This window comes from Oxyura jamaicensis, chromosome 26, assembly GCF_011077185.1.
Source record: "Oxyura jamaicensis isolate SHBP4307 breed ruddy duck chromosome 26, BPBGC_Ojam_1.0, whole genome shotgun sequence".
NCBI classification, from domain to species: Eukaryota; Metazoa; Chordata; class Aves; order Anseriformes; family Anatidae; genus Oxyura; species Oxyura jamaicensis.
In genome coordinates this window covers 2,540,346-2,558,239 of record NC_048918.1, presented here as the reverse complement: position 1 = coordinate 2,558,239, position 17,894 = coordinate 2,540,346, and the positions used below count along the sequence as shown (strand labels likewise).

The following is a 17,894-nucleotide window of genomic DNA, read 5'->3' as shown; positions in this document are numbered from 1 at the left end:
ACCCGAAGGACGAGGGGGCAGCCCCCGGGCTCCGAGCGAGAAACGTGCTCGGGGAAACCGAGCCGGGTGCTGCCAGGAGGGGCTGCACGGGGCCGTGCTGCGGCGCTGCAGCCACGAGGGGGGGCTCGGGGAAGGCACAACGAAGAGGTTTCGGCTGGGAACGGCCGCAGCGGGGCTGGGAATGCCCGCAACGGGGCTGGGAATGCCCTCGCGGGGGTCTGCAGCCGGGGAAGCCGCGGGCTGAGGGCCGGGAGGCCGCTGCCTCAGGGCAGTTCTGCGCCTCGCACCTCCCCGGCCCGCCTCAGGCAGGGTTTTAATGAGGAGAAAATCCCCAAACGGAGCCCTTACGGCTCCCTCCTGGCGGAGCAGGGCCGCCCGGGGACGGCCGCGGGGCAGCGGCCGCCATTTCCCCTCAGCTCCCCCCTCAGCGCCGCGGAGCCCCGCGGGGGCGCTGCGGGGCTGACGGGTGGGCCCGGAGCTCCCCAGCCCCGAGGCCGGGCCGGTTCCCGGCGCCACACGGGCGGGGTGCCGGGCGGCTGCCGTGACGGGAGAACGGGGAGCGGGGGACGGGACAACGGAGAGTGGGACGGGGGAGCCGGCAGCGGGCGGCGCTGTGATGGCGGCCAGTCCCCCCCCCCCCCCCCCCCGGCTAGTGCGGGAGGGAAGCAGGGGCTTCTGGGAGTTGTAGTCCGAGGGCGCGCCCAGGTGCGGCGCCGCGCGGGGGCCGCCGGGAGCAGTGCGCGGCCGGCGGCAGGTGCGGCGCCGCCCGCGGGAACTACAAGTCCCGGGATGCCGCGGGGCGCGGGCGGCGCGGCGGCGGCGGCTGTGGCTGTGGCGGCGGTGGGGGCGTAGCGAAGATGGCGGCGGGGGCGCTGCGCCCCGCTCCCGGCTGAGGTGCGGTCGCGCTCCTCTGCGCCTCAGGAGCGGGCGGCGGCAGCGGCGATGTCGGAGCCGGAGCACCTGGGCGGGAAGCGGGCCGAGTCGGCGCGGCTGCGGCGGGCCGAGCAGCTGCGGCGCTGGAAGGGCTCCCTCACGGAGCAGGAGCCGGTGGCGGCGGGGGGCGGCCGCGGGCGGCACCGCGGAACCGGGGGGTCCCGAGTCCGCTTCGAGGAGGGCGCCGTGTTCCTGGCCGCCTGCTCCAGCGGGGACACCGAGGAGGTGAAGCGGCTGCTGGGCCGCGGCGCCCGCGTCGACACCACCAACGTGGACGGGCTGACAGCCCTGCACCAGGTACCGGCGGCCGGCACCGGGCTGTGCGGGGGGGGGAAGCTCCGGGGCTCGGCTCCGGGGGCTCCCCGCGGCTCCCCCCCGGCTCCGTGAGGGGCCCGCGGGGCTCTGTCCTCCTTGCCCGGCCCCACAGGCTTCGGGCATTGCGCTGCAGGGGGGTGAAGGTGGACGGAGCGCTGCCTGCTCCTGAGCCCTGACACCGGGACCAAAACCGGGACGGGTCCCGGGGGGGCTGGCGGGGGTCCCCAGGGAGCTGCTCCCCACCCCGGCCTCTCCCCGGGATGCTGAGGTGCCTCAGGAGCGAGTTACAGCTTGGGGCTGGCAGAGCCAGGAGCGTGGCAGGGAGCTAGGTGGCCCTTCTAATATTAATTTGGGGTCTTTTTTAAAGGGAATTCCTGCCTTCGGGCTTGGGGTGTGCTGGAACAGCCGTGCCCGCAGCGCTCGCAAGGTCAGGAGGCTCGCTGGCCTCCGCGAGTGTTGCGGCGGGGTTGCCTTGAAAGTCCCCAAAGCGCCGGGCTGGCAACGTCTGCAGAGACCAGAAAGTGCCCAAGATAAGCAGCACAGATTGTATTAACGTGCATCCAAATGTGCTAAAGATCGTTACAAAAAGCCATGGCAGAAGTTAGCCTCGGAATGGCGAACCGTGCCTGCCTGGGGACACGTGCGGTGTTTTGTCTGTGGCGTTTGCTGTCGTTGTGTAAATTGACAGGAACGTGAGGGAGCGTGCGATCCCGCTCCCCTTAGCATTGGGAAACCTCTCGATATCTAAGACTGGTTCAGAATTTAGCAGGGCATGTGAAATCAGCCTCCCAGATTGTTGCATCTGGTCAGTGAAATGAATCCGATTTGAACCGGGGCCAGGCTTGGGAAGAAAACTTTCTTAGCTCAAGATCTCGTAGATTAAGCCTGGAGCGCAGCAGCGGGACTGGGGAAAGAGGCACAATCCAGGAATGACATCTGGAAACAGAAACAATGTCTTTGTAGAGACCGATGTGTTAGTAGCACAAATAGCAGTAATCAGGTCGATTAGGTTGTCTTTTTTGCTTGGATGACATTATTAAAGGAATATTTGGGAGGCTTAGAAGCTTGGTTCACGAGCTCATCTGCTTGTGGCTGTCAGCGAACCCAGGGGCAGAGGGCTTTATTTATTTTCCTCTCGAGTTCCAAAAATAAGCTATAAAGCAAACGGCACAGGGGCTCACGGTCTGTTCTCCGCTACAGCATGTATACGTTTATCGTCACATAATTAACAATATAACTAACACACAAGCATTAGTGAGAGCTGTTTGTTGAAACCCTGGCTGTTGAAAGCCTTTTGCCGAGGAAGCAGGCTGAGCGGAAGGTTGGTGGAAGTGCGGCCGAGCTGGGATGACTTGAGGAGGATTTTGCAGCCAAGGCTGCGATGATCTTTTCAGAAGTGCCAGCGTGTCTTGCTGATGCACGCAGTGGGACGCTCAGCCAAGAGCGTTTCACGAAGCGCGTTTGATTCATCAGACGTTGATCGATGGATAATTATTTTTGCAAGGTCAAACTTCTCGAGGATATGGCAAGCCGTAACCACCAGGCAGCCCACGGACGTAGCGCTGTGTATGGACAGACTTGTGTCTGAGGAGCTCCCCAAGTATCGGGTAACGCGTCGAACGGCAGCACCTAGGCCCTGGTACTTTGCAAAGCTTTCAGATGAGTGAGGAGTTGAGCAGATGCTAACGGTTCTCCTGCTTGAGTCGCTTCTTCAGAGCTTTACAGGAAGGGAAGATGACTTTGCTTTCAGTTTAATAAAAGCTTTGTTCCAGCGTCCCATTAATGTTTTCTCTCCTCTTTGTTTTGGACAGCGCTGAGGTGATGTGTGGCCAAGAGAGGTTCTTGCGCACCCAAATGGAACCGACCCTGATTTGTTAGAGGGTTTGTACGTGCGTGGTTTGATGTTCTAAATCTGAATCAGATGAAAGTGGTTGTTGTCATGGTTGGAGAGGTTTTCAGCAGCTCCTTAGCACTGAACGTGTCCAAACTATGTTTGTTCCCCTATTATACGGGGAGCGATGCTGTGTATGGAAAAGCGTCAGCTGAAGCCCAGTTAATGGAGAGCTGGTTGACAAACTGAGCCAATACAGCGCAGGGGAGGATTTTTTCTTTTAAAAATCTTCTCTTAGAGCTAGGAACGTAGCGTTATGAGACGTGGAGCGGTTGGTGGTGACTGCCCACCCTCGGTTAACATTTGTAAGACCAAATGGCCATGCAGTGGGGAAGTGACTCCATGTATTGGAAAGAGTGGGTAACCTCTTTATTTCGGTTAAAGAACTTAGCGCGAGCTGCTCCGTACAAGCACACGGCTTTTCAGGTTATGGAAGGCTTAAGTCAGTTGACTTCATTTGTCGGAGTCAGCATCTGCTGCTACAAGACGTGAGGCCAATCTCACAAATCGGGTTAGTTTGTTTGAAGCGTGCAGCGGCCCCAAACGTTGTGTGGCTCTCAGCGAAGGTAAATTACACTTTCGCTAGTATCTGGGCCACTGTGACTAAGAATAATTGTGTAGTGTCTCGCTAGGTGAGAAACTGTCTGCTATTTATAGCTATGAAGCTGTAATTTAAAAAGTTATTTTCAAAATACAAGTGGTGTTCCTGAGCCTCCAGCTTGTCGTCATCCTCCTGGAAGCATCGAGTGCGGCGTTAACCTAGACCAGAGGCTGGCATCAGTGTCTGGTGCCTGCAATGGGGCTTCAGCCCCACTTGCAGCTTTCCCTTGGTGACTTCTGGATTTACATCGATCCCACGTTACCAACGAGTCATCTAATTTCTTGAATGCGGCATATTTTTGGCAATGGTTTTCGGCTTAACACAGAAGGCAAGTAGAGCCACTAGCTGGATGTGGGTGAACATCCAGAAATCACCAAGCAAACCACCACCAGCCTGCGAAGCAAAATCTTGGTTGCTGTTGAACTTCTTCGGTGTTTGCGGACGGTGGGAAGCAGTCGTGTTGTGCTTTCTTCCTCCTGAGTGGCAGACGAAACCAAAGACTGAACTTTTATGAAAACTGAGTCTTAAGGGGGGAAAAGAATATGAAGCTTCTAGTTGGGAAGGCATCTCCAAATGTAGTAGGCAATGCTTTGCTGCCTGTAAGGACTTTCAGAAATGGTGACGACATGAAAGATTGTTTATCCTTTGTCTGCCCTTTGATGATTTCCCAGCTGTTTCCCTCTTGCCTGTTCCATGGGGAACTGAATTGCCCATGAAACAACTCCTGAGCCTGTCATTTACAACGCTCTTGAAGTAGCTCAGCACTTACTTTTTTGATTTATTTTCAGGTGCTGGGCAACCGTGGTAATTCAGAAGCTGCTTCATGAAAAGTCAGGTACTTTGCACAGCGATTCTGGCTTGGATAACTGAGACTGCAACCTCCGAGGCAGTCCCAGGTTAAGTTATTCCTGTTTCTGAGTCAGAGCTGTAAAACCATAGGCATGTCTCGCTGCTCTTCAGAGCTGTATAAAGCAGCATCCATGTCGTGCTGAAGTTGGTTGACTTTCTGATTGCTCTTCAGCAATCTTCAGCCCTTTATTTGCTCTCAAACATTCGGTGCAGTCCTAGGAAAGCAGAAGGCTACACGGTTTTTGGACCCTCCATGATGTGTTCAACAACACTCTCCGCTATCACGGTCAGGAGAACGTTGTAAGAATCACCAAGGAGCTGGAACAAAATCCAGGAGAAGGCAGAGGCTTCATGCATGGATTGTGGGGTTGTGCGTTTTCTAGCCAGGACAGCTCATGCTGTGAGAGCATCGAGCAGAGGTTTGCTCGTTCCTCTGTTGGAACTGCAGCAGTGGCTGAAGCAGCATGGCTTTGTTTCGTGGGATAACTGAGACAGACCCAGCAGTTCTCACCAGAAGGGCAGTGGCTCCTCACACAGAGCACTGGCACAGCAACAGCTTCTGGGGGGAGTTTTGTAGTCACCAAGAGGTAAAAGTTAGCTCGTGCCTAGAAACGTGAAGGTGTTCTAGCGCTACATACGACACAAATTGAGTGACATGTTGTCATCACACGTGTGCTTGGGGCATCACGGCTGTTCTTGAAGGTAGTTGAGCTTCTGATCTTTTAACTGGGGGTGGTAGTGCCATACATCAGGCTGTTTTTAAGGCTGGGTGGCTGCATTGTCTAAAAATACATTAATCCTTAGAAGAGGAGGTTATCTGGGGACAGTCAGACCTTTTCCACCATGCTCTGTGAAGCTTCTTTCCAACGATACGCTTCTGTCAGTGAAAGCAGGCATTGCAAACAGTTTATACTTAATGTCGCTCGTCAATGTGAAATTGGACCCTGTCAGAAGCTGGCGTTATCAATAGGATAATTGCAACGCTTCTGCTGGGGCCTCGCTCGTACATGGGAGCGCGGCAGTAAGTTCTGACTGAAGTGAGAGAGCCTGGAGCCAGCTAACATACAACAGGAACGTGTTAGACAAAGCTCATTAAAAGCCCAAGTGCTCTTTTAAAACCCAACGCTTTTATTTTCTTGCTGTGGGTGCACTCAGTCCCTTTTTTGGCTTGCTGTTTTGTCCCTGTGGGTTAATTCAATTGTCTGTCCCTTGCATCTCAGTTTCAAAACAACCTCCTAAGTGGGCAGAATTAACTCTAGACTAAACAAACCAACCTTGAACTGCAACGAGTTAGAGGCTCAGAGGACTGCTGCTCGGGGAAGCCTTCCTTTGTTTTGTTCAGGGCAGTTTCTCAGCTGGTCCGTTAGGCTTCTGGAAACTGAAGCCAACCACAGCAGTCACTCAGCTACTGGGAGGAAACTTACCCTGGTGCAGTAAGTAGATGGATGTTTGTGATGGGAAGTACGCATCTTCATTGTTTCCTTCCTCAGCCTCTGTTTGTCCTACCTAGTGATGAGATGAGTCAAGCTCTGTTTCTCCCCGTAAGCTGGGCGAGGGGCCTGACAATCTTCAGCCACAGCTTCCTTTATGGCAGCCACTAGAAGCGGCGGCCCCGCTCCCTCGTGCTGTCCCGTGGAAAAGTTCTGTCTCTGCAGCAGCGCTGCTGGGCGCTCCGGAGCTCCGGTCCCGTTGGGGAAGTGCAAGGATTCCAGGGACAGCTTGTGGTGCTTAATGCAGGCACCCAAAGCTTTCCGACCCGTACAAGTGAAATTCTTCAGCCTACGTTAGAGACAAGTCATCTTGTCTGAATCAACCTTGTTTGAAAGCTGGCTCAGCCGGAGAGGGGACGGAGCACTGCCCGCGGTGCGTGGGGCGCTGTGCTCGTGCGGGGCTGCAGCCTGCTGAGACGCTCAGGGCGGCGGTTTTGTGCCCAGCTCTCGGCTGAAACCTCGGGGAAACTGCAGCACCCTGGCAATTCATAACGCCGCTCGCGAGTCTCACCGGTGGATGCTGGGGGCTTTTTCTCTTCCAAAGAGTTTTAGAGACTTAAAATTCAGATGAGGTGGTGTGGGGGCTCGTGAGACAGCTTCCGTATGATGTACGGAGATAATTACTGGCTAATGTTACGATATAAGGCTTTGGGGTTGGTATGCCAGCTCTCACACGAGGGTTGTTATATCCCATAAGTCAAAAAGGCGCGTCAGGCTGCAACCCTTGTCAGAAGGCCGGGAGAAGGGAATACCGTGCGAGCAGCTGTATAAATCCAGGGGTTTTACTTTCTGACTCTTGAATACAAACGAGGGCAGGGGGAGCATTAAATACTCTGAAATATCAGCGCTGCTTTTTTTATTTAAAAAAAAAAATGCCTTTCTGCACAGGGCTGGGATAGAAAATGAGCTAAAAGGAAACCCTAAAAGAGACCCCTTCAGGGGAATCGCAGCCCCCAGCCCTGGTTGCAGGCTCTCCGTAATGAGGAGCTGTTTGACCCAGCGCTCACGGCACGGCCCTCGCACGGTGAAGGTGCCCAGGAGAAATCCTGGCGTCTGAGCGTGCAGTTTATTTTCAGCCGTCCTGAAGGGAGGTGCAACAGCTGTCCCTGCCATCTCCTTTATTGGGCTGCAGCAAACTGAGCTGCGCGGGGCCCTAAGGTGCAGCTGGGAGGAGTTCGCTGTGCCTCGTTGGGAGCACTTCGCTCTGTCAGGGGGTGATCTGGTGGGGATTTAGGCGCCTGTTTTTATGGGGCTCGCTTCAGCATGAATGGATTTAAGGACAGCTTCACGGCGCGGTCCGTACGGGCCTGTGTGGGGGAATGTTTTCAGGCTTTTGTCATTTTCTTGCCCGTGGTGTGCCGGTGCTGCCGGAGCTCTGCAGGGCTGGGCTGCGATAGAGCTCCTACCTGCAGAGCTTTGAGGTGCCAAATCCGATTTCCTCCCCTCCCTCTCGAGATGCATCTCGCGCTGTGGTGGAACAGGCCTCTTTGGCACAGGGCTGTTCTGAAATACTTAATTCTTAAAATGTGTTTGTCACAGGAAAATTGCGCTCCTAGATTCCCAGGGTAGTGCGAACGATATCCCACGCTGCTGGCAGCTGAGTCCCGGGAGTCAGGCCTCTGTTTTCTTATCGAGCTGCTGAAAATTATGAACATCAAAATTCTTGGTGGGGACACCTACGCAGCTTCTCGTGACAGCGCTCACCCATAATAATTACAAAGCACGGTAGTTACAAATTAGCATTATTTTAGAAAATACAGGTAAGGACACTATTGTTAAATATTTTCACGTTAAATTTTCTGGAAGATCGGTCTCCTTCCAGCTTTAAGCTCGCAGCTCCAATAGTCTATGTTCATCTAGAATAACTGGGGAAAAAAATCACCCGTTAAGAATAAATGGTGTGAAGTTTCTTCGGTGTGCTGCTTTTTCTCAGTCGCTGCTTTCTTGTAGCTGAAAGAAGTGGAACAGTCTTAACTTGCAGGAGTCTCGCTAGCAATGTTTCCATAGTACAATAAGCTGACCTTGCAGAGGGACAGAAGCAATTTCAGTATTGCTTTTCCAGCATTCAGCCTGCTCATAAATCTTTGTGAAATGTCCAGAATGCAGAGTGACCACCTGCCATTAGCCTTTTATGTGTCACTGCCTTTTCAGGGTAAAACTAAACCTAGCCCCTCTCTGCTGCTCAGCTGGAGCATTGATTTGCCACAGCGATTGCTCACCATCCATTTCTGGCATCTGTCTGAAGCCACCTCCTATTTATAATTTGTCATTCCTCGCCGTCTTAGACGGTTAATGCTGTTCCGCCACAAAGCTTGGGGCTTTTTTACGTCTGAAACCGTGCCACGGCAGCGACCTGTGGTACAAGACCCTGTCTGAACACAACAGGCGGCATAGCAAGGTGCGACGGCTCCAGCAGGGATTTGGTGAGCCCACGCCACTCTGGGGGGCTCTGCTGGCCAACCCTGGCTCGTGTCCGTTTAGTTCAGCCCTGTAAATATAACGCTGCAACCCACACGGATGCAGAGCAGCTTGAAGCTGCTGTAAATACAGCACCACAGCCCAAAGGGATGTCGAGCAGCTCGATGCTGAGGGGTGCCCGCACGCAGAGCTGCGCCGAATTAACCCAGCTGGTCCTTCGCTCGGGGGGGCGCATCCCGACGCGTCCCTGCAGCTGCTCATCCTGGAGGCCGGGGACGAGCAGGGTTTCTCTTCCAGGATTTGAACTCATGAGTATCAGCTTTACCCCATCCTATTATTAATGATGGGTCTTGAGTGACAACCTGGTACTTGCTGCAAGACGTCGAGAGGGCTTTCTTCCCTGGAAAGCTGCTGGGGCTGTGGGTTGTGGGGCTGCCGCTGGTTGTGGTGGTGGAGCTGAGGCGGTGCTCACACCGCGACCAGATCCCGCTGCTGCCAGCGGGAGTCTTCAGAACACTTACCTTCCTCAAATACTTCTGGGGTTTTGAAGGATGAAATGTCGTAAGGTTTTCTCTGACAGACAGTTTTGTTCCCTGGTTTCTGTAAGCAAGATGTGTTCTCGAGTGCTGACGGTTTCTTCTGTGGGTAGCAGCTCGGTCTGAGCCGGCTGGGCATGCTAGCACAGCCTGCGCTCCTCCAGGAAGAGCTGCGCGTCCCGAGCCTGGGTCGGGGGTTAGCTGCACCTGTGACAGTCACAACCACTACAGAGTGTTTAAATATTTATTGATCGTTTTAAGTGATGTGATCATGCCAGCAGAAGTTCCTGTGTTAGCAAACTGCAAGCCCCGGCTCGAGACTTCAGGTCAGTGCTGCAAAGGGTGTTTGTGCTGTCGGTACGATCTGCGTGCTGCGTTAATGCAACCATTTCAGTTGCTAACAATGGTTACACTGGCAAAGACGCTTTGGAAGCAGTTTGATAGCACCAGCAGAATGCTGCATGCTCGCCCATCACCCCAACACCTTCCTTCTTTGATAAGAGGTGGCTTTTGAAGCAGTCCGCAGCAGGCACCTCAAGCAGAATGATGAATGCTGAACTTAAGCAGCTCTGGCTAGAGCAGGTTCGAAGGTGCTGCCGACTTTCTTCCAAAGAAAATGGTACACAGGCAAAAACCTTTAAAGCCGGTTTTATCTTTTGATGTCTGCTTTCAGTTCTTGTCTTGCTTTGTGCTTCTTCACTGTGTTCTCTGGGAGCAGACACCACGCTCCGGGCAGCTCAGCTGACTGCCTGCTGATACCCTCACCAGGCACATGAGCTTTTAGGGGAGCCTGCTTACCACGTGCAGGCTTTGCAAGGAAGAAGTCGTGTTCATAATGATCGTTTCAATGACATTTGAGAAGCAGAAAGTCAATATTGTGTATCAGAATCTCCTCCAGATGGTTACGCTGATAGACTCTAACAACAGTGGTCTTGTCTGCCGCTCATCCTTCCACTCTGCATCCCAGAGCTTATGGCATGGCCTTTCCAGGGGGCTCACGTGGGGCTGACAGGCCCGTAACTCCCTGGATGTGCTTATGTGATGGGTAGTGCTCGCATCAGGAGCCTCCCTTTACCAGCGTCACCTTTGAGGGATGGCAGTGACATCAGTGACAGCAGCCAGCTCCCTCCCCAGCCATGGATGCCTGGTCCTGGACGTGATCAGGGACCGTTCCTTCTTCTTCCTCTCGTCGTGGCTCTGATGTAGCACCGTGCAGCCAGAAGGACCTGTCTGCACTTCCTGGGGACTTCCCTTAGTCTGTTCCTCCTTGTTTTACCGGACTGCTCCCCTGCAGCACTGCTGTAGCCATGTGCTCTGCATGGAACTTCAGACGTGCTCGCCTGGAGCTCTTCGTGGTGACTGTCAGACACCCGTGCACACAGCAAGCCAAACGTTTTTCCTGTGTTCCTTATGTCCCTGATATTTTCCCCTTTTTTAAAAAAAGCCTTCATTTTGAGGGTGAGGTCCCCTGGCAGGAGGGAAGTGGAAGTGGTTCCTTCTCCTTGTCTCCTAACTTCAGAGTTCAGTCTTGCAGGGACGCACTTGGAGCGCTTGCTATTGTCTCACACCTGCAGGGCCTTTTTGACTCTTAGTTGCAGACTTGTACAATGAATTAATGAACTGACTCAAAGATCCTTAGCACCAGGTCAGTTTTAAGACTTGTTTTGACCTCCTCTCTTCAGGATTAGGCTCCCAGTATGTACTGCTGCCAGGGAATACCTCCCAGTGGCGACAATGTTTGTGATCCTGTTTCTTACTGCCGCTTGGTAAATGCTGCTTAACCTTCTCCCAGGCCAGACATCGGTGGCTCTTAAGGCTAGGGGTGTTGTCTTCTCTTATCTTGGTTGCCTTAATTTATTAATGTGCTTAGCAATTGTCTTCCAGTTGCTGGAGCATGCTTCTCGCTGCTCCCCTGCGCAGAACGGCTGACGCTCCAGGAAGCGCAGTGAAGCCCAACTCTTCTTTGGCTTGCGTCCACTCCAGCAGAGCCCTTTTCCTCCCAGTCCAGCTGCCAGTTTAATCAGCAGCACTGCTGCGCTTCTCATCCTGGCTGCTGCTCAGTGCTGTCAGCGTGGAAAGGGGTGCGGGGAGCTCCGGGATCTGCCCCTGGGTGAGCGGCTGTGGCTGTTGCAAGCAGCCCGTGGGTGACGGCTGCTCATCGCCTGTAAATCCACCTGCAGGGGCGAGCAGCCGCAGGCAGCGGGGCTCAGCCCGTGCTGGTGCAGTCAGCGTGTCTCGGGGAGCAGCTTGGCGCAGCCCGGCCACGAACATGGGTACCGGCGGGGTCACGCAGGGCTGGACAGCCCCACGCGCCCAGCAGCCGGATTTGCTCCCCTGGGGAGCTGGGGTTTAAGAAGGAACCTCCTGCCAGCAGGTGAGGAAAGCTGGCTGGTGGTAGGAGCGCACTGCTCCCGTGGTGTGTGAACCGGCCTCCCTGCACGCGGGGAGCGAGGGGAGAGCGAGCCTTGGCAGCTCCGGGCCTTCCCGTAGCCCGAGCTGAATGGCTGTGCTAGGAAGAGAAGGAAGCGGTGAGGAAAACAGCGCTGCTTGGCAGCTTGTTCTGTTTGCCTCCTGTAGTCCCAGGTGGGATCTGGCTCCTCTTTGGTTTGTTTGCTGCCATTGCTTGGTTCCCCGTGTGCTGGCGGCTGGCTGCTTTCTGGAGGAAGGGAATGCTCCAGGAGCTCGGACTCCCCAGAGCCTCTGACCTTGTCTCCAGTCCCTTTGTCACTTGCCTGCTTGCTGCTGTTTGTCTCCCAGACCCTGTACCACTTAGTTGCTCCCTGGCTAATCAACTGTCTGGGGGAAAATCTGGAACACAAAAGGGAAAGAAGAAACTGGGGATCGGCTGCAGTGAAGTGACTAAGTCCAGCAGAGAAACATCGAATCCTCACGCCTTCTGGAAAGCAGAGGAACAACCCAGCTGCACGCTCACAATGAGCCCACACCATCCCCAGTGCGCGGTGAGCTGCATCTGAGAGCCTGGCCCTGTTAAGACCGTTGCTGCTCTGTGTAGAGGCTCCGCGTGTGTGCCTCCCAGCTTTCAAGTACGATTATGCACACCTCTCCTTCCAGAGTCTCCTTCCTCCCCTGCTCTCTCGTCTTAGATGTGGGACTGGCAGGTGGAAAATATTTGGAGAGGTGTGTGCACGAGGACAAGTGTATTTGCTACAAACAACGCAACTTGGGCAAGTTCTGCTGCTTGTACCTATGGGAAGAGGGGGCCTTTTGATAAGAAAAACAGAATAGATGGAGAATTTAATCCTAATTATTTCAAAACTGAAAGGACGGGATGCTGTTTCTTGTGAAATATCTCGTACATGAGGCGGCCTGCATGCTTTCCCCTCTGCACAACAGGTGACTGACAGATACCTGCTGTGTTCAGGGAGCGCACAGTATCTTCTGTTTTTTTTTTTCCTGGGGAGTGTTAGGGGAATCTGAGGCTCAGATGCAGCCCAACTAAATAGTTTCAAATGACAAACCTGTCCCAGACTGGCCATTGTGTGCTGGATAACTGTGTTGCTTCTCTGCAATAACCGTGTCTGCATGCCTTTACTATTTCCTGCACAAAGATGCTTTAAAAAACAAACCAAAAAAACAAAAAACTATTCAGCTTCCTAAGCTCTTTCCAGCTGCAGCATCAACAGAAGAGGTTCCAGAGCTCCTCAGGCAAACGAAGGAGAGCATCAGGTCTCCAGCACCAGGCGCTATTTGTTCCGGAGGAGCTCGCGTGCTGTTACAGTTGTGTGTAGCAAATAACTTCAAAGCAAGCCGAGGAGCAGAGGACCCTCGGTAGCAGAGGACCCTCCCGGCAGCAGCGGGGTGGTTCCCACGTCGGTGCGCAGTGACAGCTCTCCTTGTGCCACCAGTGTCCAAACGGGGCGCCAAGAAGAATCTGGGCGGTGAGAAACCCGGAGGAGTTTCCCAGAGGATTCAGCAAGCGTGTGGAGAGGAGAAGGCTGGCTGAGGTAGTACTTCTGGCAGGAAGGTTCCCTGCATAATTATCCTTTGTAGGATAATTAAAAAGGCATTATTTGTTACAGGTTAGTTAAGAAGAGAAGTAAGACAGGGCAGAATATGGCCAAATACCTTCTCAACCGTTAAAGCGATAGTTTTAAAACTCAGTGATTTTTAGAAGCCAAGCAATAAAATCCCCCATAAATGGTGGGCAATTCTACCTTGTACTTGAGAGGCATTTCATGGATTTGGGGGCAACTTGTTGCAGCAGCACAAAGATTTTCTTAGCGTCCCCAAAGCCAGAAGGACGAATGTGTACGTGTATGGGATAGCGCCTTGGTAATCCATGATTCTGGGGGCTTTTTCTCTGTTCCTGGCTTACTGTAGCCTGAACTAAAGTATCTGACTAACCACAGTATCTGAGTGTTCTTCAAAGGATGTGTTTCGTCTTTGCAGTTTGTACCAGCTTTTCTTTCTTGGATGACTGACAAACAGAACTTGACCTTCGCAGCTCTAAATGGTTTGTCTTTTAAATTGATATCACTTGAGTTATTCTGAACAAGCATTCCCTCACGCTGAAAAAGATAAGTGGTAAATTCGTCTGTCTCTTGATGAGAGCCTTCAGGACCGTGCCAGCCTGTGTGCCAGCAGAGCCAAGGTTTAAACTTCAGAGCATATTGCATGAGTTATTTTTGATCCCTTATTAATAGTGGCTATAGAAAAAGCCCTTTGCTTATGGCCAAATATTGTCTTGTAAGTGTTTCAAGTATTGGCTTGTCTTCAGCTTATGACTCTATCGGCACACAAAATCCATTCTTTTCCATTTAGCTAGGTGCTGTTAATCTTTAAGAAGATTATTCAACGTTGCAGAAAGTGAATAAGGAACAAAGAATTGATTGTAGTCATTGGCAGCGGATCCGCGTGCTGACATTATAGCCAGCTTCCTGCAAATTGTGCTGGTGACTTACAGATTCAAGCTCCATCCAAACCAAGAGCTGCTGCGTTAGGGAAAGCGAGACGTCGTAGTGTGACTTGATCCCGGGGTTATCTTTTACAAGGAAGTGTTACGGAGTGAAACCCTCAGTCTTGGCAGCCTGGGGCTGCCTGTGGACAGGGCTAGGGGCTCTTTCCTTGTTGGTTTTGTTGCTGTGATCTGGTCTCACTTTCTCCAAGCTCTTTTCCCTTCTCTGCTTTATCCAAGCTGTTTCCCTAATTCTTTAAGGGCTGCTGTCGTAGTTGTCGGTCTGTTACCCGATGCTGAAAGCTACCTCCCTCCCTCTGCATCATCTTTGGCATTTTGTCGTTTGCTCTTCCTTGGGCCTCCTGTCTGTGCTGCCTTGATGGTGAAGGTGGTCTGCCGCTGTGGAGTCTGCTCCAGTCCTCTGCACGAAGGCCTGATGAGATTGATCAAAAACATTTTCCAAAGGTATTTAACCAGTCCATTTCTCACCATTTTCAAAAAGTGCACGTCTGCGTCTCCCCTGGAAGCCTGCTCCAGTGCCAGGCAAGCTGAGCAGCTGGGGAAGATTTCTCAGCATTTGACTGAATTCCACTTCTCTGTAAGTGAAACTGAATTCTTTGGTTTGATTTGGGACTATGGAGAAGGAGCCATTGCTTTCCCTTTCACAACAATCCTCCCGGCACCAGGAGACTGTTCTCTTCAACGTTTTTTCTTTTACCTAGATACAGCTGGTTTTATTTAATCTTTCCAACCAGCCGATGGCTTACAAGCTTGAGCCTTGGTCTCCTCTGGGTTTCTTAGGAGTGCCCAAATGTGTTGCTCTCAAACTGAGTGTCGTGTTTAAGAGGAGGTCCCTCCAGCCCCACAATAATTTTCTTCAGGGCCTTGCAGCTCTCGTTGACTTTAATGTATTCCAGAATAAGACTTGCTTTCTTCTGCAGCAGCACCCCACTGAGTCATGCAGCCAAGCCTTAATTATCCACTGGGGGTGGAGGTGAGGGGATGAGAAAGCAAAATGAAAGTAATGGTGTAGATCACCGATTCCGTGACAACGGAAGTAGTAAACGCTGCTTTTGATGGGGTAAGCTAAGACCTTAAGCAAGCTCCGTGCTCCCTGGAGTGCCTGAGCTGCCATGGTATGGAGCTGGTGATGGGCAGTGGTCCCCTCTGAAGCCGTGTTCTTTTTTGTCCTCGTTTCACCTTAGGGTGCTGCATGGCTCCCACCTAAACGTAGGAACTTCCCTTCGCTTTATCATAAGAACGTTTCTCAGCATGGCTCCGAATCTGAATTCGGAGCTCTCTGCCTTCTCCAGTCTGGTTTCATCTCACACCACTAAAACGGGGTTTCTGCCCCCCCAGTTTGTTGAAAAAATAGCACAGAACTGGGCCTTGAAGAGCTGCAGCAGCACGGATGGGAGTGTTTGCCCAGGCTCACGGTTTGATGGAATCCTCTGCTGGTTACCGCCGCGGTGCTGAGCGGGTGCAGAGCGAGCGTCCTGTTTCCTGCAGACCTCGCCCAGCCTGTCCTCTTCTCATCTTCTGCCCTCTTCTGTAGCCGGTCTTTCTCCCAAAGCACTGTTTGTGTCTCCAGTGCCCTGCAAGTATTACAAGCCATATTTGTGGTGCCACGTAAATCTACAAGGAATGCTTTTGAAGAATGGGGAAAGTCATTTGTTTTGTTTCTGTTTTGTCCTTTAAGATACACCGTTCCTGTTTCATGTCGCATTCGTGTTTATTGCATCTTTTTCAGGTGGGGAGGACCAGAATCTTTCACAATACCAGAAGCACTCTGTACCAGCTATTTATACAGAGGCCTAATGATATTTTCTGTTTTGTTCCATTCCAAATCACTTCTAGAATTTGCTTTGATTTCTGAGCTCGGAGCTGATGTTTTCCTACAGCTATTTGTTATAATCCAAAGAGCTTGTTCCTGAATGGCAGTAATAAGCTCGGAGCCTTTCATTTTGTTGTGTGACACTAGGTGTATTTTGTGCCTGTGATTCACTCTACAGTTATCCGCATTGAATTTCATCTGCCACTTTCTCAGCAGTTGCTCAGTATTGTAAGATTCTTCTGCCGGTTCATCCTTTTCTTTATTCTCCTGAATAGTTTCATCAGCAAACTTTGTCCCCTCAGTCATCATCTCATCTTCCAGATCCTTTGTTCCGTACATCGAGCAGCACAGACCTCAGGAAAGATCACCGGGAAGGAAATCTATTACATATTCTCCAGGGCTCTCCCCGCTGTGAAAATACTTCCATCACGCAGGGATCTTCTCTCTTATGCATGCAGTGTTGTGTCTTTAAGAGCCCTGGTGAGGGGCCTGGTGAGAAGCCTTCTGGAAATCCCTGTGGGTTATATCCCCTGGATCTCTCTTGCCTTCGTGCTCGTTTACCCTTTGAAGAGCTCCAGTGGGTTTGTGTCGTATGGCTTCCCGTTCTGAATGCGCTGGGGACTCTTCCATAGCATCGGTTATCCATGCGTTCATTACTCTGCATTGTACCATCTCCAATCTAGAATGGTTTGAGTTGGAAGGGACCTTAAAGCCCATCTAATTCCACCCCCTGCTATGGGCACCCCACTTCCATCCAGCCTGGCCTTGGGCTCCACAAGGAAAGGGACATCCACAGCTTCTCTGGACAGCCTATTCCAGTCCCTCACAGCCCTTAGAGGAAAGATTTTCTTCCTTAAATCCAGCATAGATCTATCCTTTATTAGTTTAAAATCATTTCCCCGTGTCCTGTCACTCTGATCCCTGACAAAGAGTCCTTCCCCAGCCCTCCTGCAGCCCCTCCGCAGTACTTCTGTGAGTCCCAGCAGCCCGGTTTGTCTTGGTTTTGATGAATTCTCTCCCTTTCTCTGTTCCAGGAGCTCCCTTACTTCCCAGTGAATCCTCCTGCCCATCTTCTCAGCCATCTGGTGAGGCACTTTGCACTTGTCTGTTCGTCAGGTCCCGCACATAGCAGTGACGTGACTTCAGGAGTAATACCCAATACCTCCTGGTTCAGCTTTCTAACGCGAGCCGTTTTGTTTCTAGAGCCTCTCTTACGTTCTCATGGCTGTGTCTTGCCTTCAGCTGGTGAGCCACCACGCAGCTGATGGTTATCACCGACACGTCTGTCTGTGTCTGGCCATGAAATCACTTGCTCATGGCCTACCTCTTGCTTCAGGCTGGGAGCCAAGCCTGCACCCAGATGTGCATCTGCGGTCTCAGGGCCATGCAGTCACATTCCCAGCGGGCGCACCCCCCAGCAGGGTTGTTCCCCCCAGCCTCAATGCCTTCCTCCACTGAGCTCTTCCTCTTCCTTCCCAGCTAGCTCAGAGATGGGGCTGCTGTGTGATATCTTTGAGTCTGCTGCGTGATGCTCACTGCTTCTCTTTCCTCTTCGGCTGGCCGGGGGTGAGCCACTCAGAAGTGAGACTGTTTTATGGCTTTGTCAACAAACCCTGCCCTCGCCTCAATTTTTCCCATTGACCAGGAGTGGCAGTTTAAGGCCTGCCTGCCGCCGGCTCAGTGCGCACAGATGACACAGTGCAATAAAGGTGGAAATTGCCATCTTCTGGCTGGACTTCTGCCTGGTTTTGGTTTACTCGAAGAATGAGTAACTGCCGCAGTTCACCTGTTGGCCCAGTTACTCTGCCTGGCTGCTGCTTCTGCAAATAGTTCTAGAGCTGGAGAGCTTGCAGTCCCTGGCCGCTCCTCCCGTGGCCGTGTGGGTTTGTTGCTCGGTCCTTCTCTGGCCGTGGCCTTTTTCGGCATCTGCTCACCAGGGCTGTGTGACACTTAAAGCCCTGGCGGAGCACTCAGTCAGGAGTTCGTACGGGGCTGGCGGTATCTAAACCATGCAGGGCATGTGCGTGGCGCTGAGCAAGTAACTGGGTGTGTGTGTGTCTCTTACAGAAAACGTAAAGGCTTGTTGTGGGTCTTTTTCTTTGATCACGGAGA

General features: G+C 52.6%; 1 protein-coding gene across 13 annotated transcripts in view; it reads left to right on the top strand.

Annotated features, from left to right (window-relative positions):
* The first annotated feature begins 749 nt into the window (after window positions 1-749).
* PPP1R12B (protein phosphatase 1 regulatory subunit 12B) overlaps window positions 750-17,894 on the top strand; it is a 116,073-nt gene continuing 98,928 nt past the window's right edge. For 6 of the 13 annotated variants that reach the window (XM_035347312.1, XM_035347309.1, XM_035347314.1 and 3 more), the window contains exon 1: window positions 751-1,230. In XM_035347312.1, coding sequence (XP_035203203.1) covers window positions 943-1,230 — 288 coding nt within the window. In that variant the 5' untranslated portion in view covers window positions 751-942. Of the gene's footprint in view, window positions 1,231-17,894 lie in introns of all 13 variants that reach the window. The other 7 variants (XM_035347306.1, XM_035347315.1, XM_035347316.1 and 4 more) reach the window with 5 other exon arrangements.